This window comes from Nyctereutes procyonoides, unplaced genomic scaffold (genome assembly GCF_905146905.1).
Source record: "Nyctereutes procyonoides isolate TBG_1078 unplaced genomic scaffold, NYPRO_anot_genome, whole genome shotgun sequence".
Classification (NCBI taxonomy): Eukaryota; Metazoa; Chordata; class Mammalia; order Carnivora; family Canidae; genus Nyctereutes; species Nyctereutes procyonoides.
The window spans coordinates 8,923,037-8,949,769 of NW_026575135.1; the positions used below are offsets into that span (position 1 = coordinate 8,923,037).

The following is a 26,733-nucleotide window of genomic DNA, read 5'->3' on the forward strand; positions in this document are numbered from 1 at the left end:
TTAATGTTTTAGCATAAGATTAAAAAAGCATTACTGTATCTCATTGTAAAGTTTTAGAGGAAATAGCAAAGCCATGTGATTCTATTAGTGGTAAATTATCTCTTAATTATGATCATTGCAAACATTGAATGCTCCATCTGCCCCAAACTGCTTGTGGCTTCTCAGACACTTCCAGGCCTTTTATGGTTCCGTGCTTGTGCATCTTTGTCTTCTTTGCCTAGAATATCCCACATCTTGTCTGTCCAGTAATTTCTTACCAGTACTTTAAGATTCATGACAAATTTCACTTTTTTCATGAAACTTTCCCTTTCATCCCTTCTTCCACAGAGTCATTGTCCGAGCAAAAAACTTAGAGTTTTTTGGTTTTCTTAAAAAACTTTCTTTCTGTTAAAACGCCCTGTAGTATGATCATTTGGGGTAGGTCTTTCTTCTTTAATATTCTATGAATCCCTTTAGTGCGGGATTATGTTCAACGTCTCTTTCTTTTTTAATAGCCGCTGCTACGTGGCACAGGGACTTGGAGTCAGCATTAATACATTTTGAGTGAACAATGAATGAGTAAATAAATAAAGCAAACTGTGTGTTCAGATACTAGAACACAGCATATGGAAACTCTGCTTGGTTCCCAACTTCCTGAGAATTTTCCATTCCTTTTTTGGAGAAGTGAAGGTGAACAAGTCTACTGACCCTGAGAAGCACTGGCTTAGAATCAAAGCAAGCCATCTGGAAGGCTGAGTTCAACATAGGAAGTAGCTAATAACACATTTATCTCTTTCATGTTATCTAGTTATTGACATTATTTTCCAAATCTAGTCCTAAAACTATGGCCTGTATGCGCATGTGTATGCATGTGTGTGTGTGTGTGTGTGTGTGTGTGTGTGTGTGTAGCTATTTGCATGTATTGATGATTGATGGCTTGGAGAAGTATTTTAATTCATGTACCAAGGCAAGATAGCATTCCAGGATGTCTTGAATTTTTACCATTTAAGCACTCATTTAACAAATATATAAAGCAAATCATCATTACTATATGTAGTATAATGTTAGTAGTTGGGAAAATTTCCATTAAAACTCGAGATTTATAAATTTTGTCAAAATATGGAAGCAGGAAAAAAATATGGAGCAGGTGTATGAAAATATGTCACGAATCATGAAATAAGTTATAAGAAAAAAATAATCAAATGCATTTCACATGTGAAATACTGCAAACACGACCATAAATATTAATAGAGTAAGTTTACTATTTCACCATCAATACTTAATATTTTAAACAAAAAACAGTTGTTTTACCATTGTATGAAGTATTATTCTTAACCTAGGAAATACAAAGAAATAAATTGGAAGTCACTAGAATTAATAGATTTATAAGTTAATAAGATAAATACTTTAAAATCAATAAATTTTTATGCAAGAACATTAAGTTTAAAAAATCTTATTACATCCCATTCACAATAGTAAAAAAATACACATTTTCTAAGAATAACTTGAAAGAGAATTATGTGCTCCTCATGAGGAACTATACAATTTTATTGAAACTGATATATGAATAAGAAGGTCAATTTATGAATTTATGCAGAAGGAATACTAATTCCAGTCATTTTAAAAAAGATTTTTATGTATTTATTTGACAGAACACACAGGAGAGGGAGCAGCAGGCAGAGGGAGAGGGACAAGCAGGTAGAGGCAATGGGAGAAGCAGGCTCTCCTCTGAGTAAGGAGCCTGACATGGGGCTTGATCCCAGGACCCTGGGCTCATGGTCTGAGCTGAAGGCAGATGCTTAACCAACTAAGCCATCCAGGTACCCCAATTTCTAGTGAATCTAATACTCATGTACACTCTTCATCATATTCTGTTTCATGGACCAAGGTATCCGTAAAGCAATAGTTAGGCATGAAGAAATATCCCTGACCACCAACCAACCACAAACTGGACCTGGCAGCCCAAACTCTAAAATGCAGCTTCTCAATCTTGGATATTTTTGGATGTGCTTTGAAATTTTGCCTCTCTACCTTTTGTTTTTTCATTTTTATCACATTTTTTTCCTTTTGAGATAATGATGGTGTCACATGCAGTTTTAAGAAATAATACAGACTAATCCCCTATATCATTTTCCTAGCTTCTCCCAATAGTAACATCTTGCAAAACTGTAGAGTAACATCACAATGTGGATATTGACAGGGACGCCTTCAGGCTACGGAACAGGCTCATCACCACAAGGATTCATAATGTGCTCTTTTAGAGCCCCAAACACTTCCCTTCTGCTGCTAGTCGCCCACACTTTGACCTCTTGCAAATGCTAATCTGTTCTCCATTTCTATAATTCTGTCATTTCAAGAATGTTATATAATCATTCCCTCAACAGAGAAAGAAGGATGGGGACCATTGCCTTATTCCTCCCAAGTGAACATAGATATCTGTGTTCCTCATTTTGCACCCCACTGACACTAATATGTATGTGTGTAAGAGGGATCCTCATTACTGCCAGATGTGGATGGAATTTCTGGTTCTAGGAAGGTCTCCTTATTGCTCCCCACATGGCCTTCCCAGACACCACAAAGAGGGGACCTCTTTGCTGCTTGGTGGTGATAAAAGTTCTGACTCTCCATGGACCTGACACCACTACGTCTGGGTGAATGTGGAAGTGAGGCCTAACCCTCACCCTTGTCATCTCCATTGGTGTGAAAGACTCCTCTCTCTACTTGGCCTTCTCTGATACCATTCTGGCAGAGGTATTGGGGTGCCTTGCTAGAGCTTTGCAAGAGTACAAATATAGACTTCCCACTTGATCTCTTCCTGGTATGGCTGCACTGGGCCACAGTTTTTCTGTGGTGTTTGGTTGGAGTAGAGGAGTTGACTGGTTCTTGTTTAAAAGTGTCCTAACTGCCATTTCTTCACCCTTTGCCTGGAGAGAGCAGTATTTGTTGTTTTGGGGTGTTTTGTTTTGTTTTGTTTTGTTTCAGTCCATTCCTGTTGGTGTTTTGTCACTCAGTTTTTGTCACCCTAAGTCAGGGCTATGTGAAGAAAAAAGGAACCCCAAAGAATTCACTACCATGTTGGGCTTTGATTATCAAAGTGCCTAGCTGGTCTGCCTTTTTAATAGTGTCATTTTATGTTTATTTTATATATAACATTCAGGGTTTTTAGTTGGACTTAGCAGGAAGACTAAGAAAAAGTACATCTACTCCATCTTCTCAGAAACAAAATCTTTTACTTTTTGTGTGCAACGTATCTTCTCTGGTGACAGATTTTTCCACATTGTTTGGATCAGTCCAACAGTGGTATTGCTTTTTATGTGTTAACTTAATTAGGAATACCTTTTGTGGAAGTATGGTAATGTCTGTTTTTCCCGCATTTTATGCCTAGTAATGATTTATTTCTATTGAAACCAAAAGTAAAATGGAAAAAAATAACTAATGGCCAATAAATAAAGGATAACAATTTTAGAAAAAGTTATAGAGAAAAAAATCTTTTTTTTTTTGCAATTAAGCAAAAAAAAAAAGCATTCATCATAGCTCAAAGTTCTGAAATGATCCTTATGCATAGGGGAAAAATGAGAGTGACTGAATCATACCATGTGTTTGAGAATGAAATATTATTGTCCCTCAAAATAATTCTCCAGAAGTCACCCAGAATGATCTTGTCGCATACCTTAACTTGAACATTGTCCTTATTCTTGCTGTTTTAAGGATAAACTCCTAGCTTTTGAATGTGACCTATCCTATCTTCATGGTTTTGGCACCCACTTCGTTTTCTAGCCTCACCCCTCTGTACTCCAGCCAGAGTGAATGCTTGTTTTCTCAAGCATGCTCTCTCTTGCCTCTGGGCCTGCACGTGTTGATCCCTCTGTTTTGAATGCCATCACCCTACACCTCTGCTTCTCACTTGTGTGCATGGTTCTGGTCTCATTCTGAAATCACTTTGATAGACAAAGCTTACCTGACCACCCTCCCTGCTTCAAATCTAGGTAATCTCTCTCTTATGTGCTGTCATATAACATGGTACTTTGCCCTTTTAATCATCTGCATAAGACTACAATGGCTATAAGGGTACAGATGGAGTCCTGTCTTACTGTCTATCCCAAGTATTCCATTACCTGTAATATCCTTCTCATCCCTACAGAGGGTTATGAAATTTTAGTGTTACAACTATGTTGTAATGGAAAAACCAGTTCTTTAATTGGTTATATAACTTAGAGAAGGGCAGACAGTGTCAGAGCCAGGAATAATTACCAGAATTCTCATCTAAGGATTCTCGCTTGATCCTTTGCACCACACCCGACTTTAATGGATGAAATGGGAGAAAGGTGGTGACATGGTGAAGTTTAATGTGTTGAAAGCAGTGCAATTGCCAAAGTAAAATACTTACAATTTTATTTACACATGGATTATTCAGAAAATAATCCAAACATCTTAATATGGGAATATGGAAGGAAAAATATTGCTGGATGAGTGGACTACTTCGAGGTACAGTAGACTAGACCACACAGATATCAGAATGAATGCTGGGTGGAACAGATCATTCTGAATTGGGTTTTATGGAAACTACAGAAGGAAATAATTTGAATCTATCCATTGTCTTCTTTATCACATATCTTTTAGATATTTTTGGAAGATAGGATTTTGCATAGTACTTGCCTTAAAGTGGCTTATTATGAAATGGAGCTATAATAATACAGAAGCCAGAATGTGGGGTATAAACAAAGCATTATGGTTAATCCAGTTCTAAGCAGCTGAGATTAAATGAAAACTAAAATGATATGACATATATCATATACAAAATGTTACAGCTGTTCTAAAAATATTTGCTTTCGGTTATGTGGGTTATGGGATTTGCACTGGATTTGAGTGATAGGATTTGGACAGTTAGAAATAGGAGATACCACTGTGGAGGACAGAATGTACAGACCTGTAATGGGGATTAGTAGTAGCTTGTATGGATGGGTGAATGGCCTACATCTATGAACATAATGGGGTTCAGGGCAAGAAAGGTAGGGAGTAGGAACTAGATTGTACTAGGACTTAAGTTCCAGGCTACAGAGATGGCCTTTGGTTAATTGGCAACTGCAAGGAATGGATGATTTCTGAGCAAGAAAGCTGTGTTATAGGGATATTAATTTGGCATCTGTGGACAGAAATCCCTGCCTGTGGAGAAACCTAGAAGAGTATATGCATGGAGTTACAGAATCAATCGAGTCATAAGATCCTAATTTAACGTTAACAACAATGGAAAACAAAAGGTAGCCACATTTCCAAACTCCCCAAGATCTTCAAGTCTTACTGAAGCGAAGTAGAGATGCTGAGGGAAGGAGCATTTCAAAGGCAAGTATGGCCTAAGACTTTACTCGTAATTCACCACTCCTTGTAAGACCACAGGGAAATGACTTTGGCAGCAAACACTAAACCATACCCAGAATTTCTCTTGCTTTCTTACTGCCAAGGTTGTTCTTAGATCCAAAGTGTGCCATTTCTCTCTTTCCTTCGGACAGGTTAACATTCAATAGCTGTGCATTAGTCACATTGTAAACATTGTTAAGATATTGAAATACTTATGTTCTGATTGGTGGATAGCTACCACTCTAAGTCTCTTGAATGTTCCTTGACTGATCTGAGCCCTTTCCCAGGCTCCCTGGCACCTGTGCCACAGTCTAGCACCTGTAGAGGTAACATCTGGCAGACAAGGGGGCCTATAGAAGTCTGCTTGATGCTACAGCTGATGTCTATTGTCTTTGATCAATGATTGTGCCGTTCTGAGTTGAAATATTTTGAATAGTACCCTTACCGTGGTTGGAGCTTTCTTCCAGAAGGTTCTTAAGTTCCTCAAGCAATAGACATTCCTATACATGTATCCTATACATATATTCCTATACATGTCTGAATCTCAGGGATAGATCTATCCTATGTTCAATTTGAAATCCTGTTACGCTGAAACTCATAGGATTTCACATTTAAATAGCTGGTTGTTTTGTTTTGTTTTGTTTTAAAGAGAACATATCTATGCCTTTATTTATTTACTTTTCAGTAGGTTTAAATCCTTGAGGAGTATATAGCATTACATGGATTCTGTGGCCAATGCCCTTAACAGGAAGGTTGCTTTGGTATTTGGCATAGACCATGCCACTGTTTCTGGTAGCATGAGTTAAATTTCCCCAGATTATTCTGTTGGGCTTTTTTGTTTTTTGTTTGTTTGTTTGTTTTTGGTTTGGCACCCGAAGTCACTGTGTTGTTCTTTGTTTTATATGCAGAAGCACATCTCTTGCCTAAATAGAATCCAGTTTCACCTCAAGCATAAACACCTTCAATTTTACGGAGAGCTGTGTGCTCCCCTGGTCCCAGAAACCCCACATGTAGCCAGCAAACATGGCCTTGGACCACAGCCTTCCAGACATTTTTGTCATTTTAGGAGTTCTGTTCCCAGCAGGCCTCCACAGGCTCCAAATTGGCCTGATTTAATTGGTAATTTTAAAAACCATTAATACCCAGTGCCAGTGAGAGTACAGTAAGATACATACTTTTAGTTCTAATAATGGAAATATAAAGTAATTTGGCAGTAGGCTGAGGAGTTTGAAAAGTTAATATTATTTTGCTTGAGAAAAAAATTTCAGTGGATGAAAGAAACAAGGCAAGTTGTTGATAATGATAAAAAATTGAAATCAACTTACCAATGTGGATTAGCTTACGGTAAATTTTATTTTCTTCGTTATATGATTCTGAGTTATTGGCTATTTTAGAAAGAATAAACAAGGTTAAAGATAATTTTTAAATCTCCATGGCCTCTCCTAAAAGTACTTGCCTACAAAGTTTCTGTTATAAAACTTTGGATGATCTCACATTTTTCTCATCCAGACAGTAAACACCTTAAGACAGTTAAGAACACAGAGTTTTCAACAAAAAGGGTTTGCCTAAGTATTCTGGACTTAGCCAGGTTGTATTTCTGTGTATGTGTGTGTGTGTGTGTGTGTGTGTGTTACATATATTAATTCTTAACGTATAATAATTACTTTGCTGATGCATCCTCTTTTCAGACATGGTCTTTTGAGGGTTTTATTTTTTGGTTTTTTGATAGACTTGTCCTGATCCATCAGTAATCTCTTCTCTAGTCTGAGCAGATGCTTATATTTGCAACATGGCATCCTACAACCAGTGTGCCACTTGCTGCTTTGGCACCACACTGTTGCTCAAATTCACAATTTTGTCCAAATATGCTGTACTTCAGCCAAATAAGCTAAGCAATCGCAGGAAGATTGACAGGATGCCAATTCATTTACCACAGATTCAGTTGTGCAGCATCCAAGGCAGTTAAAAGTCTCCCTATCTAATTTATTAATGGAAATGGAAAGGATCTTGGCTGTCTCATAAAGGCAAGTTTCCTCGTATGCATGCCTACGTCCTTGTCTTGTAATTGGGAAAATATTGGCTCAGTGTGGGGAAAACTGCTTCTCTTCCAGGGCAGTGAATCCCTGTGCTCAAAATCTTCGCACAACTATTTGTAGGAACAGATCCTTATTCAGATCAAATCCATAAAGTTGAGAAGGAGCATGATGTTGTAATAATAAAGCGCCTTTCTCTGGGGGCCCAGACACTTGCTTGGTGTCCTTCCTAGATAGAACAGGAACTAGGGCTTTTGAGTTGCATGTCTCTTGAATGGCATTACAATCTATCTGAATAGGCACCTTTGTAGTTGTGTAATGCAGCTACCTTACCACTATAGTCTTCAAAGGAACTTACTAGCCTTTCAAGGAGTTGTTCAAGGAAAAGAGGTCTTAATACTTAACAAATTTTAAAAAATTAATCTTAGATTATGTATATGAAGGAATTTTATAAAATATTTGTTATTGTATAATATATGCTATTTATATTAACTAAAATAGTCATCTAACAAATTAAATAGTGAGTAAGATGGATTAGAAAGAATGGAGGCTTCTTTGTATTTCACAAATTCCAAACTGGTTGATGTTTTAATTTATTTCAGTCAAAGAATTGCACTGTCAGCCGAAGAAAAACTAACATTAGCACAACATAACTTCAAGAATCACACTTCCAGTAATAGTAGCTGATAACCGCCAAGATGTTTCTGAAAAGAGAACGTGCTTATTTTACCAACAACTAAAAGAGCAATTAAGAAACAATATTGGGTACATTTCCAGGAAGGAAACATTTCAGATTAAAAAGAAAAGAACATACCCCCAGCCCTTTACCATCACTTGTGAAACTTGCTCAAACCACAGTTTTATTTCGTCTTTTCAACTTTTGCTTGGTTTTAGATGAGGAATTTCCCACCCCCCCCCCTTGGGTATCAAAGAAGTTGATTACACCTCTCCCACTAGAATTGTGCAATGTCTTTAAATAGTTCTCCTAAAGTCTGTTTTCCATTATCATTATGAATTTCACAATACGTTTCCAAATGTACTTTTGGATATTTTTATCCAAAACACTTCTCCAGTGTTGTCAACTCTTGATTACTCAGAACATTTTGGAAGGTAATATTGTTAAGATTGCTTCCTTTTTTATGTAATAATATTTTCAAATAAATTATAAAATCCGTAAACAGAATCTGACTGCTCATATGGAAGACTTCTTTAACTTACTTTCTAGTATTATTCTATTTATAGAATAATCAAATGTTAGAAATTGAAAAAGCCATAGTCATCATTAGTTGTAACGTCTGTATTTTATAAAAGAAAAGAAAATCACTTGCCAGGGACGATATAGCTTGCCAGTAGAAGAGCCAAGGTTGCAATTCAGTTGTCTTGACCCCAAGTCTAGCATTCTTTCACTTCACTCGATTATTATTCTCCCTGACTATAGTCCTTCCTCCACATTAGGCCCACCTCCGCCTTCCAAAAGAGCTTGTTTACCCTTGCCCTTCTTTGATTGAGTGACTGTTGATCAGGAAATGGGATGGCTAATGACTAGGTCAGATCACTGGAAGCCTCTCTGAACATACAAGAACATGTTGCCTACTGAGAGAAAGAGACAAGTGCATCTGTTACATACAGTGTGACATGTGCCAGAACAGAGGTAAGGGAAATGTACTCTGGGGCCTCAGAAATGAAGGCAACAAAATATGAAAAAGTTGGAGGAGCTATCTAGAATGAGTGAGTCTTGAAGGCTGCTGGAGGTTCACTCAGAAAAAGGAAAGCATACACAAAGGCAGAAGCTAAGTAGAAGTTAAGAAAAAGAGGTGATATTTATCAGAGCATCTACCAGGTGCAACAACTCGAGAAAGGAAGTATAATTGTCTCTTTTATTGAGAAAGTTCAGAGTTGGGGACCTTATTCTAAAAATTTACTGAATGCTAACTACGTGCCAGACATTGTTGCTTTACTTATATTATTTAGGTCAATCCTAACAACAAAATTTATTTATTTATTTGTTTATTTATTTATTCATTCATTCGTTCGTTCTAACAACAAAATTTATAAGGGAAGTACTACTGATATTACACACAAAGAAACCAAGTCTCAGAGAAATGAAGCAATTGTTCAAACTTCCCAGTCCAGTAAATTGAGGTAGGGGAGGTGTGGTGCAAGACTAGGCTCTCCTTGATTCTGAAGCAGATTCTAACCAAGATACGGAATTCATAGGTCCGTTGTAGCAGAGGTACAGGAAGGTTACAGACAGATCAAAGATGTCCTTAGATGTCAGAGTGAAGAGAGAGAGCTTCATCCCGGTGGTGCGGTTTTTAAGTAGAAAGTTATTTGATCAGATTTATATTTTAGGAAGATGTTCAGGCAGCGACATTCATGGTGGAATGAAGAACAGGTCTGAAGGCTGAAGGATCAGTAAAGGGCTTTGTAAAAGCCCGAATGAGAGATGGAAAGTCCAGATCTAAGAGAGGGCAATGCTGATGGAGGGAGGGGGAAATGAGGATTTTTAAGGAGTAAAAGCCAAACATCATGGTTTTCATTTGGATACTGGAGGAGATAGAGGGAGAAGAAGGAATCAAAGTGATCTCTGAGGTCAGAGAACTAGTAACCATGAAATGAAATATAGCATTGGGAACAATGACTTTCTTTTACATAAAATTTTAATTTACTTTTCATTGTTTTTGCCCAAGTAATACCTATTCAGTGTAGCAACTCTAGAGAATGTAGATCAACAGAAGTGAATCTGAAAGTCTCATAATTCTACCAGGAATATATATATATATATATATATATATATATATATACCATGTAAATATAGCCTTAAAGATCATTTCCTTCAAGTCTTATATATGTACTTATAAGCCAAAAAAGGATCACATAATGTACATAAATGTTTGAAACCAGCTTTTTTTTTAACCCTTGACCACATAATTTGGATGATTTTCTATGTCAAGAATTGTTATTTTTGTGGCTAATATTCCACTGGATAGATGTGTCGCAAGAATTTAATAAACTCCTCATCTCTTGACATTTGTGTGATAGCCAGTGCAGAATGTGCAATTATAAACAACAATTATACATACATGTTTACTTACCTTTATGTGGGTCAAATTCTTAGAAATGAAGTGCTTTATCAAAAGGAAAGCTCCATTTGAGGCTTTCGATGTCTACTTTTAGCTTGTCCTACAGAGTTGGGGGGATCCTATTGCCAGTAAGCCTGTGAGCAAATAGGTTCTTTCCTTGGATGCAATGTTGTTTTTCTGCTGAAGTATTTTTCATAGGTCACATACCATTATAACCATTTTTATAATCAAGAATTGCAGAGGCATGATTATTTTTTTCTGATAATTACATTATATTATGAATCTTGTCTTTTCTTATTTTAGCCTATTATAGTGGTTAATACAAGGGTTTTAACATCCAAGAGACCTGCCTGGATGGTTTTTGAGGCACAGCACATGTAGTGGTAAAGAACATGGACTTGATAAAAATTATCTAGGTTCAAATCCCAGCTCTGCCATTTACTCAATGTAACTTTGGCAAGTTAAAACCTCTTACTTCCTGCCTTATTTTTCTCCTCTATAAAATGAGATTAATAATACTAACTACTTCATAGGCTTTTAAGGGGATTAAAAAGATAATATTTATAAAATATATAAAACATTTCCTGTGACATAGTAAATGCCATATAAATATTTGCTTTAATATTCTAGCTCTATCCTTCCTCTCAATTTTGTTGTAAACCTTAACAAAATCCTTTATAGGGGCACCTGGATAAATTCAGTGGTTGAGCGTCTGCCTTGGGCTCTGGTCATGATCATAGAGTTCCGGGATCGAGTTCCTCATCAGGGTCCCTGCAGGGAGCCTGCTTCTCCTTCTGCCTATGTCTCTGCCTTTCTCTCTGTATCTCTCTAATGAATAAATAAATAAATAATCTTTTAAGAAATTCCTTATAAAAAAAAAACAAAATAAGCCAGACCAAAATGATAAAAAGTAATAAATAAGTAAGTCAGACCTTATGTTCCCAGAAACAAGCCTTAAACAAATTGACAACAAGGAAGAGGAAAGGAGTGTGCTATCACTTAAAAACATTTGACTTGCTAATTAAAAAATGTAAATGTAATTTTGAATATTTTGTCATAAAAACGCAGTAAATCAATGTTAAGTATAAAAAAATGCTCTAGCTCTATCACCTACTTAGTAACCTCCATCAAGTCTAAAAATCTAAGCCTTAATTTTTCATCTTTTAACATGGACACAATACTAAGAAAATTAATGCATTTATTAATAACAATATCTTTAATACTACTTACTAATACTGTGTAGACTAAATGAGACAATTTAAATAAAATATCATCCTATTAGAACACCTTACTGGGTGCTACTGTTTTTAAATACTCAAACGCATACTTGACAGTGCCACATTGAATTAGCTGAGCATTGCCAGTCCCTCTGTTCTGCAATTTCCTTTTTTATTTGAATTCTCAATTTTGAGTTATTTTATTGATGTATAACTCCAGAGAGGAAGTTACAGCTTCAAAGCTACTTTGTCAGTGCAGAGGGAGGGTATGAAGCAAGGTCAATTAGATGCTGATTTCACTATTTTTGTGTGCCTTTCTCTGAGCTGGGGAAAGCAGAGTCTTAGTTCTTTTTTCTTCAAAGGGCCTATTTCCCAGCAGTTGGATTATTTCCCTCAAACTCTTCACTTTCTCCTGTCTTTAATCACATGCTTTGAATAGAAACAGTGGGCTCAGTGCTTTTTGCTTATGTAGTTCTCCTCTGCTGGGAGAGGGTGCAGGAGTGCTGTGGGGGTGGTGGGGCTGCACAGGGCAGGTCACGAGAATATGGACTCAGCAATTTTTATTCAGTTTTTTTTCACATGTCTCATATCACTGATTCCTTTTAGTTCCCAAGGTGCATTGCTATTTTTTCCCCCACAAACAAGCCCAGACATCTCATGCTGTGTTGCGTTTTAATTGTAACTCATTGTGGGACTTTGGAGGCTACATCACTCCTTGAATGGGTAAAGATATCACACACACACACACACACACCCCACAGTGCAATATTACTCAGCCATCAAAAAGGATATTTGCCATTTGCAACAACATGGATGGAACTAGAGTGTATTATACTAAGTGAAATAAGTCAGTCAGAGAAAGACAAATACCATATGATTTCACTTATATGTGGGATTTAAGAAATAAAACAGATGAATGCAGGGGAAGTGGGGGCAGAGAGAGGGAAGCAAACCATAAGAAACTCTTAACAAAGAACAAATTGAGTGTTGATGGAGGAAATGGGTGGGGATGGGCTAGATGGGTGATGCGCTGTAAGGAGGGCACTTGTGATGAGCACTGGGTGTTATATATTAGTGACAAATTACTAAATTCTACTCCTGAAACTAATATTATACTATATGTTAACTAACTAGAATTTAAATAAAAATTGGAATGAAAAAAAAACCCTCAAAACTACATCATTCTTACAGAAGGAATCTTTGTCTCTGGCTTTGTTTGAATTATACTATTATTTCTATGAAAAGATATTCATTGGATTTTTTTCTGCCTACTTAGTCTCAAAAATGCTGTTAACTATCAATTCATGTGCCATCAATTAATGTAAAATGGACTTCCACAGCTTGCCCGTCTGGGACGTACAAACCAGAAGGTTCTCCAGGAGGACTCAGCACTTGCCTTCCATGTCCTGATGAAAATCACACCTCTCCACCTGGAAGTACATCCCCGGAAGACTGTGTCTGCAAGGAGGGATATCGGGCATCCGGCCAGACCTGTGAAGGTCAGTCTCTCACATTTGGCAAATAAGAAATATAAAAGCTGATCTCTTTGAGAGAAATGATGCCAGTGTTTCCATCCAATTCATTTTAAGTGATCTTTAGTATTCCTTTCTCTAATCTTATTTGGGAGAGGTTCTTTGTTTTTATTCAGTAACATTTCTTATCATTGCATAGACCTATATCTTGCTCCAGAGAAAGTGGATCTGAGACCCCCAGGAGGTTAGAACCATGAAACCAGAAAAATTTAGTACTTGAAAAAGATCTAAGATGAATCTAAAAGCTACAAATCTAATAACAAATTTGATAACAAATGAGCTGGTTTTTGGCTCTAGTGATATTCAAATCCATTTAAAGAGAATATTTTTATGAATAAAATATCTTGATGTTACTCGTATAAAAAGTTAAAACTATTTAATTAGCCTGTCAATGTACCAGAGGCTGTGGGATTTGAAGCAGACATACTTTGACTTATTATTTGTTTCATGTCACCTTAATTAAGAAGGAAAATAGCTAGTGACATATGAAGATCAAGAACTGGAAAGTCTCATATACACCTAGATAGCAAAACATTTTTAGAGCTTAAAAGATAATATTTAGTTTGTTTAAAAAATGTAATTGGAAGTAAATGCATACCTAATAGGAGTGAGATATAAGGCTTTTTCTTCCAAATATGCACTTAGAAATTGAAATGCAGTAAATAGGAATGATGTGGGTAATTGAGCTGTGTGTATAAAATGTCCTCTTACACAAACAAAGAAAAGGAGGCTGCTTCAAAGGCTAATTTTGCTTTTTTATTTTCTTTCTGTAAATGTTAGTGGTCCACTGCCCTACCCTGAGGCCTCCTGAAAACGGTTACTTTATCCAGAACACTTGTAACAACCACTTCAATGCAGCCTGTGGGGTCCGATGTCACCCTGGATTTGACCTCGTGGGAAGCAGCATCCTCTTGTGTCTACCCAATGGTTTGTGGTCCGGTTCAGAGAGCTCCTGCAGAGGTATGCAAACTGCCAGTTCACATTGTTTATTGATTGCCTTGCTTGATTTCCTCGACTTAAACTTTAATGGACCAGTTGAGCTCTTTGTTTCTTGTAATTTCATAGACCACAGACCACAGAAAGAGAAAAAATTATAGGACAGTTGAAGTCAGGACTACCAAGTTCAATTGACCACATCATCATAAACTATGCCCTCTATGTTTCTTTTATGAACAAGCAAAGAGCAAAGAAAGGGGCTTCCTGGGAAGGAAATGGACAGGTTACCCCAAACCTCAGATTTCAAGCAGCCAAGATAGGTTGCCAAGGAGAGTCTTGGAATGGTTGGAATGAGGGCTTTGACGACTAATGTCACTGGAGGACTGGGAACCACACCAGGGTTCTGCAACGTGAGCAGTGAGCCAACTTGTATGTCTCCAGCCTTTGCTCAGAAAGACAGCATGCTACAGAAAGTGGGAATTTGCTAAAGTGAGATCCCAAAGAGCGTAGTCAGGCCTATCGATACAGAGATGGTACCTTGAATAGAACCTAAGGCTCCCACATCAAATAAAGAGAAAAAAACAAATTAGAATGGTACTTTAGTTCACCTCCACTCTTGCCATCCCTAGGATCTCCTGCACACACAACTTCCTAAGGTTTTTTTTTTTTAATAAGTACAGTCTAAAAAAAAAAAAGGTTTTTTATTTGAGAGAGAGAGAGAGAGAGCATGTGTGAATAGTGGGGAGAAGCAGAGGGAAATAATCTCAGGCAGACTCCCCGCTGAGTGCAGAGCTGGATGGGGGGCTCACTCTCATGACCCTGAGATCATGAATTGTCAGGTGTCCCTGGGCAATTTCTTAAGGTTTCACAAGTAGAGTTGGAAGAGAGGGTTATCTAAGAAGTCAAAGGACTTGAGAATTTACCCTCTGCCTACAGTTGCCAGATGAAACACAGGACAGCCAGTGAGATGCGAATTTTAGACAAACAACAGTTTTTAGGATAAGTAAGGCTCATACAAGATTTGGGACTTACTATGCTAAAAATGAGGAGTTGATTTTCTAAAACTCAGTTTTACCTGACTCTCCTCATTTGTGTTTGTTTTGCTACATCTGGCAGCCTCACCCCTACCATGTCCCCCAGGCATCTTTTAGCAGTACGCTTTGGGATTTGATTGCTCCAGGACCCCACAGCACACAGCTCCCTAGAGTCCAGTAGGGAGCTTTCTCCCCTTTCATCAGGGAAGGTGATCCACTCAGGTTCTGAGGTCATTTGTGAACCCCAGGAGACCACCACTGCAGTTATCAGCTACCAGCATGGAGCCTATCCATAAATACGAACCTGCTTGACTCAAGTCCCAAGCCATTCTCTTCTCTGTATCTACAAAGCAAGAAGAAATCAGCAAAATTATACAAGGGGGACCTGAAAGAAAAGGGGATCAAATGGAATCACTGAGATTCCAAGGTAGTCACAGTGGTAACTAAGGCCAGGATTCCAAGAAATGGGAAAAATCTGAAAACAAAAGGACTTCTTGGGGGCAAGGGGTGAGGGAGTGGGTAAAAGGTTGCAGAACACAATGCATGGCCATAGTTAAAAGCCAAATTAATAAGTTAGAAAGCCAGCTCAAGAAACTCTTCTGAAAGTAGAGCACAATTTCAAAGATTAAAAAAATACTAAATAAAGTGACATGCGAATAGTTCCAGGAAATAGACTCTTCTCATGTTAGGAACCTAGAGAGAGAATGGCATGAAGGAGAACATATCCCCAAGCTGCAATCTTGAAAATACACACAAGTAAAATCTTTGATATTCAGCTTAACATCACTTAATGAGGGCTATTTTGAAAAAAAAAAAAAAGATTGAAAACAGATCCATGTCTGGAAATAATCTCAGTGAAATCTCTGAATGCCCTAGGAAAACAGAAAATTGTCCCTGTTTCACAGTTAGAAATAAGTAACATTACCTACGGAGGCAAAAGGATCAGACTTGAGCCTCTGATTAGCCATTGTAGATATGAGAAGATGAGAGTATGTTGCCAGAATTCTGAGGGAAAAAAATCAGACCCTAGATTTCCAAACCCAGACAAGCTACTGTTTATGTGGGAAGGCCAAGGAAAGACATTTTCCATCCTGCAATCTCGAATGGTAAAAAGCCAACATGCCATTACTGAGAGAATTAATCGTAGGAAGCCTCCTGTAAAGCCAACACTTAATAAGCTCTGTGTGAGATCTCTACCCCTTCTTCCAAATACTTCATGGCAGAGGGTGGAAGACATTGCATTTTAACTTTCCACGTACTGGCCTTCCAAAGAAGAGTGAGAGAAGCAGGTAGACAGCCGCTTTAGGATAAGATCTGACCCCTGCCTCTTTACCTTCCATAGTCTATACGCACCCTGGGCCTCAGATCCTGCACTAACGCGGTAAGAAATGGCTGTGTCCTCTCAGGAAGCCATCCTTTGACAAGCTGTTCCCACAACTTTGAGTGTCTGAGAGCCCTGCCTTTGCTCTCGGTCCCTAGATATAAACCCTCTGCTGTTATCAGGCTTCTCAGCCTGGATGGATGGCCTCTAACTTCTGTATGCACGTCCACAAATCTGTTCTGCCCCCATTAGAGCCCCTGTGCTCTGTGTGTCAGGGTCAGTCAGGGAAGCACAGGTACCATGAGTGTTGTGGGATAAGGGATTTATTTCAGGAATCAGACCTTACCCAATTTTGGAAGAGCTGGCAAACTGAAGATCTAGAAGAGAAGCTGGAGCATCGGGTGTTACTACCAACTCAATCTGAGACCAGGTCTGCCCAGCTACGGGGGTGGAACTCTAAAGGGGAAATGTGTTGGGAGGTCTAAGAGAAGCTTTGCTTGGGTGTAACCACACCCCATGGCTCCACAGCCAAGAACCTGGCAGTGAGTAGACCTTCTTAGGTCTACACAGTTAGCAGTTGGGACTTGGAACAGAGGCGAGCAAAGACAAGCTGGAACCCATGGGACTTGTCTGCATTTGTCCATCACTGAGTCTGGCTACAGTGACCACTGCTTCCCTTTCACTTTGTAAAATCCAGGGCAGGTTCTTCTTTTGAACAACTCTAACCTGGCCTACGGTAAGGGGATTCTCACAGCCTATTTCTTAGCTTAACCAATGTCTTCTAATACAAACCAATACACTTAAATTTATTAATCAACTTATCTATCACCTCTGCAAGACTGTGAGTTCTTCATGAGCACAGAATGTATCTTTTCCTCTCAGTCCTTGGTTATACCTCTGGTGAATGATCAAGAACTTGAATTTGACAAATATACATCTTGATAAGTGCACTGATAAATAGATAAATTGGTGGTCTGCCTGTGTCACTTCCCATTATGCATTTTTAAAAAGCATTCTTGTTCTTATTTATTTAATTTCAGTTGATATATAAGTAAAATAATTTTAATCGAAGGAGAGAGGCTATAGGATCATGGCTCTTCTAAGGTAGCTTCAGTTTCATCCCCAAAGCTATTGTTTAACTTACCAGTGTACAAAGCTGTCCTGAATGAAGATGCTTAATCCCTTCCTCTGGCTCATCATTAGTGAATTTAGTTACTTGAGATACTGTTCTTTGAAATATATACCATATTTCATTAATTCAAAAGCACATTCCCCTACATTTTAACATCTCTAAAAAACCAGATGCACTTTAAAATCAGTGGCATTAAATCCTTTCCTAGATATTATTATTTCTTTATTAGTGGCACATAAAATAATGTTGTGCCTCATAACTGAGGCATCTGGGATTCAATGAAATATGGTAGCTGCACAGGGATTCACTTCTGCTTCAGGGTGGTAACATAGAAAATGTAGTATTTTACAGACCTAATTTAAATCTAGTCATAGGAACAGTTACCTTTTTCTTGAAAATCTTTCTGAAAGTGAGACAGAAATGAAAGATCAGTGTATAATATAAAGCCTTTTACAAATTTCATGTTGCATTGTTAATGTTTAATAGTGTTAAATAATACTCAATAAGCTTGTCTTATTCCTACTCTGTATTCATCATTAAGCATTTATATTCTTTTTCAATTTTATTGGAACTATACACTTATTTCTAAACTAGTAAGGATTTTTTTGTGGTTTCCTAATGAGAACTTGCTAAACCACATCATGGTAAATTAAATTTTGTGATAATATTTATCCTCAGAAAATGGTTTAAGCAGTGAGAATCCTGCATTTAATATTAGATTTGTCTTATTTTCAATATAGATTTTATTGCAATTTGAAGATTGACAGGAGCTGTTTACCTGGGGAAAAATCTAATTAGTCTTTAAATCAGAACCAGAGCAGTTCTCACATTGTCTACTTCTTAATAGACTGTTTTCTTGAGAGACTAAATTGCTATTTTCTAAAAAGGCCAAATAAAATGTAAGGATTGCTTTAACATGAATGTACATCAAGAAACACTTATTGCAGAATTTTTCAGCTTGTTGAAATAAAACATTTTTAATTGAAACTAATAAATAAGTCTGTTTCTATTAAAAACATTCTTGGTTGAAAAGGAATATAAGATGTTTAAGGACTAAATAGGAATTCTTGCATATGCTTTGTTTCCCCAAGGAGCAATGAAAGTTTATTGAAACCAACATTTGAGAAGCAATATAATTTGTATGTGTATGAAACACCAACTCTAATTTACTATCAGTACTCTTGAGAGATGTTGCAAATCCATTTCATCTTGAGTTGGAAAGCTGAAATGATTTCAGCAGTTTACTAAATCTAAAAGTAGTTGTTAATATGGCTTTCCAGATTTTATATATGTATTGATCATAGGAATTTATCTGTTCACCTGGCACTTGGCACTGTGCTACATATGATGGACACACTCAACAATAGTCAAAATGTGGAAGGCAAAATATTTCTATGCATCTGATGCACTCAACAATGATTCTACTTATGCAATGGACACATTCAATAAACATCAAGATGTGGAAGGGAAAATATGCCTACTCATCTGTCATTAGTAGTTGACTTCTATCCAAGTCATATCAGGGATTGAAAGGCTAAGGCTTATGGTTTAACCCTTAATCTGATTCTTGAATTTTCTCTAAGAATCCCCAATCCTAAATATATATTGATTTTTTTATTTTTGTTATTTTAAAAAGATTTTTAAATTTATTTGACAGAGATTGCACAAGCAGGGGGAGCGGTAGGCAGAGGGAGAAGGAGAAGCAGGGTGTCGCTGAGCAGGGAGCCTGATGTGGGGCTAGATTCCAGGACCCTGGGATCATGTCAGAGCCGAAGACAGATGCTTAACCGACTGAGCCACCCAGGCATCCCCTAAATACGTATTTATTGCACCCAATATTTATGCTCTGCTGACTAATATCATTTGAATAGTTCCTTTAGAATAGGTCCTGCCAAACAGTGACTTCAGTTGAACATGCTCTAGACATCCTGCTCCAACTATTACAAGGTTAAGCTTTCATTACATATATATGCTTGATATGAAAAATTGGCAAATAGAGAAATGTAGAAGAAAGAAAAATACATCTTATCCAGATTCCCTCCAAAATTGAGTCCCAAATGATTTTGTTCAAAAATATCTAGATTGCTATGTTGTCCTTTGGTCTTTAGTGTTGTTGAAATGCTATTGTTGATAATGAAACTTTGCTCTTCTGTAAAGATCATTTTTGTTTTTTTTTTGTGTTATGTCTGGTGTTTTTAGGATTATATCTGTGAGCAAATGAGTGTATGTGACCACCATTAGGCATATCCAACAGGAACGCGCTCTCTTTTTCTGTCCATATTTCTGTTCATGACAGGGATGTACATGCCATCTGACTGAAAGGGTAAATTTCCATGGGGTTCTGCATCCTCCCCGACCCCCTGCTCTTTATTCTCCTTTCCCCCTCTTCTTAATTTATCTCTCTCTCCCCATTCTTCAGCTTCCTCCTCCCTTCTCTGCACAATCCCTCCCTACTTCATTTTTCCTTCTTCTCCCCTCCCCTCCTCTTCTTCTCTTCTACCTAACTTCCCCTCCCCTTCTCTTACCTTTCTTCTCCTCTTTTCTTATTCTCCCACTTCCGTTTTCCTTCACTCTTGTCCTCCTTCCCCTGATTAGAAATCCTGAACAGAGTAGGTTTAAGCTAGTACTGGAGGAAAAGAAGTGTAGAAAGAGCAACTCTTCAGAGATGATTTTTATCTACGGGAACATACAATAGTTTGGAGATCCCAGTAGGATCTGGAAATAGATGGAGTTGAAGCCCTTGAAGGAGTGATCCAAGAAGATAGGAGATTGTTGTCACAGAGTGGGATGCTTAGATGGTGACGGCCAGATCTAGAGGATAAGGCAGTGGAAGGGGGGCTGAGATAGGGTGAAGGATATAGTTATTGGAGAAGAAGTGAAGAATAGGATTCCTGGATACTGGAATGATCATCTAGATAAAATATATGAAATCACCAGTGTGTGTATGTGTGTGAGAGAGAGAGACAGAGACAGAGACAGAAACAGAAAGAATAAAATCTTCAAAGAATAAGAAGTGGCCCAGAGGTCAGCAGATGATTAGGGGGAGAGAAAAGATGTTGAATATTGGATATGACACTTTGGGGGAGCTGAAGGGTGTAGAAAGGATAGAGGAAGGGAGAGAGAAAACTCTGGGAAGGCACAAGGAACAAAGACACCCCTTTCACCTGTAGGCCTTGTCTATAAGAGGCAATAAGATTTTGATGAGGGTAAGAAAGTGAAAGAAAAGACAATAAGTGAAGTTTAGGATATGAGAAGATTTACTGAAGACTGATCATGTATTCCAGAGGACAGGTGCAAGAGTTTGTAAATTAGATTTGAACTACATGGGCAGCCCCGGTGGCGCAACGGTTTAGCGCTGCCTGCAGCCCCGGGGTGTGATCCTGGAGACCTGGGATCGAGTCCCACGTCGGGCTCCCTGCATGGAGCCTTGCTTCTCCCTCTGCCTATGTCTCTGCCCGTCCCCCCCCCCCCGAATAAATAAATAAATCTTAAAAAAAAAGATTTGGACTATATGGGGGTGATCCTGGTAGTTGAGGGATAGCTTTGGAGCCTTGGGCTTCCTAAGAGATCATCAGAAACAGGAATATAGGGTGTCATGGGATTCATTGAGATAGACCCTAAGAGACAGTATGGGATTCTGGTGGGCTGGGAGGTAAGAAAAATCTTGCCAGGAGACCTTAGAGCACAGATGCTGTTTGGGGGCCTGCAGAGGCAGGAGCAGTAAGATGCCCTCTTAGAGCTTCTCTGATTTTGTATTGAGGCTAGCGAGCTAGAATTAGCAGTACTGGGAAAATACATGCTTCTCTGGATGCCCCATGGCACTTCTGCTGATGGTGTTGAGCCTGACTGAGGCACAGGGGCATTTCCAGCATCAAGGGCCTAGTAAATACCCTCTAACTGCTCTCTTATTGTGATTTTTGAAGCTAATAGAAAGAGGAATTATGTCACCAGTCGTATCTGCTCACTTACCAGACCAGGGAAATGCGATCCTAGGCCACACGCACTCTACCTCTGAGCAGGGCTGGAGCGCACACAAATCCCATGAACTGATAGAGGGGATAGATCTTTCCCTAGGAAATCAGCAAAGGAAAAGTGAATGGGTGCTGGGCACAGGAAATTAGGAATTATGTACAGCTACTGGTATCAAAGACCCAAATAACAAAACCAATTAAGAGTTTATTTTTATCTCATCTAAAAGAAGAAGAGAAACTGGTAATCCTAAATTGGTGCAGTAGCTCCATTGTCATCAGAGACCCAGGCTTCTTTAATTTTTTTGCTCTACCATCTTAGTGCATGATAGTTATCCTGTAATAGTATCCTATATTTATACTGTAATATGCTAGGGTACTAGCCCTCATGTCCATATTTCAAGACAAAAGAGGAGGAGATGGCAGAAAGTACTCTCAATTGAAAGAGTCTTCATTAACTGACATTAAGGAGGGCCTGTGATGTAATGAGCACTGCTTTTATATAAGACTGATGAATCACTGAACTCTACCTTGAAACAAATAATACACTATATGTTAATTAATTGAATTTAAATAAAAAAATAAAATTTCATACTAAGTCTTTTAAAAAAAGTCTCCATTTAAAAGCTTTTCCAGACATCCCACACAGCCTATATATCATTGGCTGTCATTTGTTGTGATGGAGGTAAGCAGTTATTACCTTCTAGCTCTTTGTAGTCTATGTTGAATAAAACTGGGAGAATGTTATTGGGTTGGCAACTGGCCATCTTTGCCATAGCAGCAAAACACACAAACAAAACAATGTTAACGCATACATCAACACTGGCATAATGAATGAGGATTTGCAGTAAGTGTCTTGGGTTAAAAAGCTAAAAGGACCAGAGTTACAGTCAGGGAGGAAGGTACTGACATTTAAGATTGCAGAGGCTGGACAGCTTTTCAGAGGCTGGGAACATTAAAAGACCCAGAATATGCCCATATGCCCATGATATCTGAGAATGGAGTTAATCATGAACCTGAATCCCAGTGCTGGAAAAGACTCCTTCCTTTTGTTGGATCATATTCTGGAAAATCACAGCAAAAGCCCAGCTGAGGGTTGCAGATACCTCACTGTCAGCCACTGTCAGCCACCTCCAATCTACAGGTGTCATCATCCATCTAGGACCAGACTCAAGTTTCCCTCCTGTGGGCAGGTGGCTGGCTGAGCACAGTGCTTTTGCGTGGGCAGCACGCCTGACAAAACACATGTTTATAATTGTCTCACGCTAGCTCAGAACACGGTGGTGCATTACTTACTCCTTGCCATTTTAAGAAAAGGTATGTTCTTGCTTGCAATGTGTAGGAATTATTAAACTTATAATTTTTGTCTTTATTTTGTAAAATGTGACCTAATTGTTTTCATTTTATATAGTAAGAACATGCCCTCATCTCCGCCAGCCCAAACATGGCCGCATCAGCTGTTCTACAGGAGAAATGTCCTATAGGACGATGTGTTTGGTTACCTGTGATGATGGGTACAGACTAGAAGGAAGTGCTAAGCTTACTTGTCAAGCAAATGCCCAGTGGGATGGTCTAGAACCCCGGTGTGTGGGTAAGTCATGGAAGGCATGGTGCCTTTGGTGATTTATTTCTCTTGCTCTCTGATTTCTACTCTTTTCTGTGAAGACCTAGAACCAAAAATTGATTCATAATGGATGTAATAACTCCACATACCTATATATGGGTGCACAGAGACACAGGCACATAAACTAATACATTGTTTAATTTCTCTCCACTGGTAAAAACACTTCCACGCCACGATCCCATTTTCCAAGTCACTGAAGTTTACAGCTGCAAATGGTGGTGATTTTTTTAACTTTTTTTTTTTAACAAATCTAACAATTTGGATAGATTTTTTTAAAAAAAGAAAATGCTGTGTGATCCCTTGTTTTGTTAAACACCAGTGACTTTTACCTTGTTGATGAAAGGATAAGATTAAGAACCAGTGAAACTTAGGATAGACCATAATATTCTCCTTCATCGGAAGATTTTTTTTTTTTGCCTTGTCCTTCATGAAGCTCATGACATCTCACTACCGAAATTGGGTCCAGAATGAATAACTTTAGGAACTTTTCCAGTTTGTTGCTTCTTTTACGTTGTAGATACAAATAACAATGGTAATAATGATGATGATGATGATGAAAGAGAGAATAACTGCTATTTAGTGAATCCTTATTGTATGTCAGATATAGTATATTTAGGAGCATGGCAGGTGTATAATTAAATTGATGTAGAAGTGTTGGGGCTGGGAGTCCATAGCTAGGAAAGAATTCTTAAGATGTCTTGGGTGCAACCAGGTGATTTTATTAAAGCACGGGGACAGGACCCATGGACAGAAAGAGCTGCACTGGGGTTGTGACAGGTGACTGACTATATACTTCCAAGTTGGGAGGGGGTAGGGATAGCACAAGCCTCCAAGGTAGTTTGGAAACAAGGATCCTGAGGGGGCCAGCTATTGTTAGGAAAAGGTGATGTATTGCTGTTTAGTTAAAAACTCAGTTATGAGATCCTTTAGAAAAGTATCAGTGGGCCATATGCTTGGAGGATGATTTGCTAATATATATCATGGGGAGCGTAGAGATAAAAGAAGTTTCCAAAGGAATTTTTATATATTAAAGGAGACTTACAGGATCCTGGGGGGTCAGACCAAGATTGTCTTTTGCCCTTAGCAAAGAGCCAACATCAGGGCAGCTGAGCTCCTAGAGGAATGTCATTGTGCCTATTTCAAGGACTTGTCAGTGAGCTGTAGGTAGTCAGGAAATTTAAGTTTTTTTCTCTTGCCTTTGTTTCCCATATAAAAATAACCAACTTCCAAAAAAACTAGATATTATAAATATGTCTGTTCCTTCCAAATTGATTTATAGGTTTGTTCTATTATAATCTGGTATTGAATCCATGGTTGATAGAAAAGGAAGGTATCACCAGTAAAGTTGTTGAATTTACAGGGTGTGGGGGGCAGATTCACTTAACAGTCCAAGAATTGACTCTCACTGTGTAAACTCAGAAAAACTGATATTCTCATACTGAGAGGAGATTAATCTCTCCTGGATAGGAAAATGAAATGGACTATGAAACAAAAATTCAATTCATTAGCAATGAGATACCTACTGTTAATGGGACTGTAAGACTTAGGTCTGAGAAGCATCCTGTTTCCCTGTAGGTAGAGGCTACAAGGACACCCAAATCGAGAACACACTTAGGTTGCATAAAACCAAAATAAAAGGAGTTAGCTTCTTCAGATATTCCACAGAATTAAATGAAGTGAAGGTGATGGATCTATCACCATAAAAAAGATGCCTTTAAAATGGGACAATAAAAAAAAATAAAATGGGACAATAAATCTCAATAAACCTCTTTAGTTGGGATAATGTCTCCTTAGGCTAGATTTTCTATGTAAATACTAATGTTTACTCCTGAGAATCACTTCTTTGCCTGTTTCCATAACTCAGTGCCTCTTCTTATGAGAGACCCAATCTTTCATTAAAAATAGTAATATCTCTAATAAGGTTTTCCTGTTGTCAATTCTCTTTAAAATTATTGTGCAGGTCTCTGTAATGATTTAAAGCATATGCAAATCTTGATGGATTTGTGTAACTATCAAAAGAAAATTGAGTCCCTATTTACAGTTAATTGGGGAACAATTTACTGGAGCCTCCAAATTTTGACAGCAACCATAATTACTGTGAAAATTCTGATTTTAAAAAGTTGATAGAAATGAATAGAATGTGTATTGAAAAATAGACCAGCACAAAATAGAAAAATTTTGAACATGACATAAAATGAGGGAGAACTTATTTTTGCCATCATAAGAACCCACAGTAATTAAAATAGAACATTAATTGTACAAGGATGCACAGAACAGTGGAGCTACATATGACCAAATATGATGTAGAAATAAATATTCATTTATAGAAGAATATAACACTCAATAAATTCCAGATATCAATGGCAAAAATGTTTATGTAAAAATTAATTTTGACTCCACTATATACCTACCCCAAAAAAATCACTAAATTATTTTAATTTATTAAATCAAGCAAATTAAGGAGTGAAACATAAGAAAAGATACAGATTTTATGGAGGAGAACTTTCTAATAATATAAAAAACAATCTGAATTTTTAATGGAGAAGAATTTCCTAAGACTAAAAAGAAAAGAAGAATAGATTTGAATACATAAATATTTAAATTTCTGTATTTTAAATGGATTCTTTACATTATTACATCTTTACATTATTAAAAGGCAACCAGCATAAAAAAGCTTGGTTATTTGAAATATATGTAACAGTATCAGTGTTATTAAAAATCATCATTAGTGATTGTTGTTAACATTTTCTAAATTATGGAACCAGACAAAACCACAGAAGTGCATAGATTCCGATACAAAGAGAGATAAGGGAAATGAGTTAAGTGGACAAATGAGAAATTAAAAAATACAATTTTTCAAAGATAAAAAATTGAAGTTGAAAAACTCCTAAAATGGGACACCTGGATGGCTCAGCGGTTTATCACCTGCCTTCAGCTCAGGGCGCGATCCTGGAGTCCCTGTGTAGAGCCTGCTTCTCCCTCTTCCTGTGTCTCTGCCTCTCTCTTTGTGTCTCTCATGAATAAATAAATAAAATCTTTAAAAAAAAGAAAAAAGAAAATTTCCTAGAACCAGTTATGAGATATGGGCTAAATTATACACTGATGTAATTTTATAGTTATAAATCCTTACACTATTAAACAGAAAGAATGAAAATAATTAAACATTAATCCAAAAGTTAGGAAAATAATGATTACAATAGAATTCGAAAGAAATACACAATAATTAAGGAAAATGAGTTATAAAGGGAGATGGGATGCCATAGAATGGCTAAGAGGGAAATCTTTGAATAAGGTCATAGATGTTTATTTTATTTTCTTGAAGGTTTTATTTATTTATTTATTTAGAGAGAGAGCATGAGCTGGGGGAGGGGCAGAAGAAGAGGGAGAGAGAATCTCAAGCAGACTCTGTCCATGCTAAGTGTGGAGCCTGATGTGGAGCTGGATCTCAGGACCCCACAATCATCATCTGAGCCAAAACCCAGGAGTTGGATGCATAACTGACTAGGCCACGCAGGTGCC

The 26,733-nt window shown here is 37.7% G+C and overlaps 1 protein-coding gene across 4 annotated transcripts in view; it reads left to right on the forward strand.

The window, feature by feature from the left end:
• SVEP1 (sushi, von Willebrand factor type A, EGF and pentraxin domain containing 1) overlaps positions 1-26,733 on the forward strand; it is a 181,240-nt gene that overhangs the window by 43,248 nt on the left and 111,259 nt on the right. For all 4 annotated transcript variants that reach the window (XM_055301712.1, XM_055301714.1, XM_055301713.1 and 1 more), the window contains exons 4-6: positions 13,008-13,166; positions 13,980-14,159; positions 23,002-23,181. In XM_055301712.1, the coding sequence (XP_055157687.1) occupies positions 13,008-13,166; positions 13,980-14,159; positions 23,002-23,181 (519 nt within the window). The remainder of the gene's footprint in view (positions 1-13,007; positions 13,167-13,979; positions 14,160-23,001; positions 23,182-26,733) is intronic.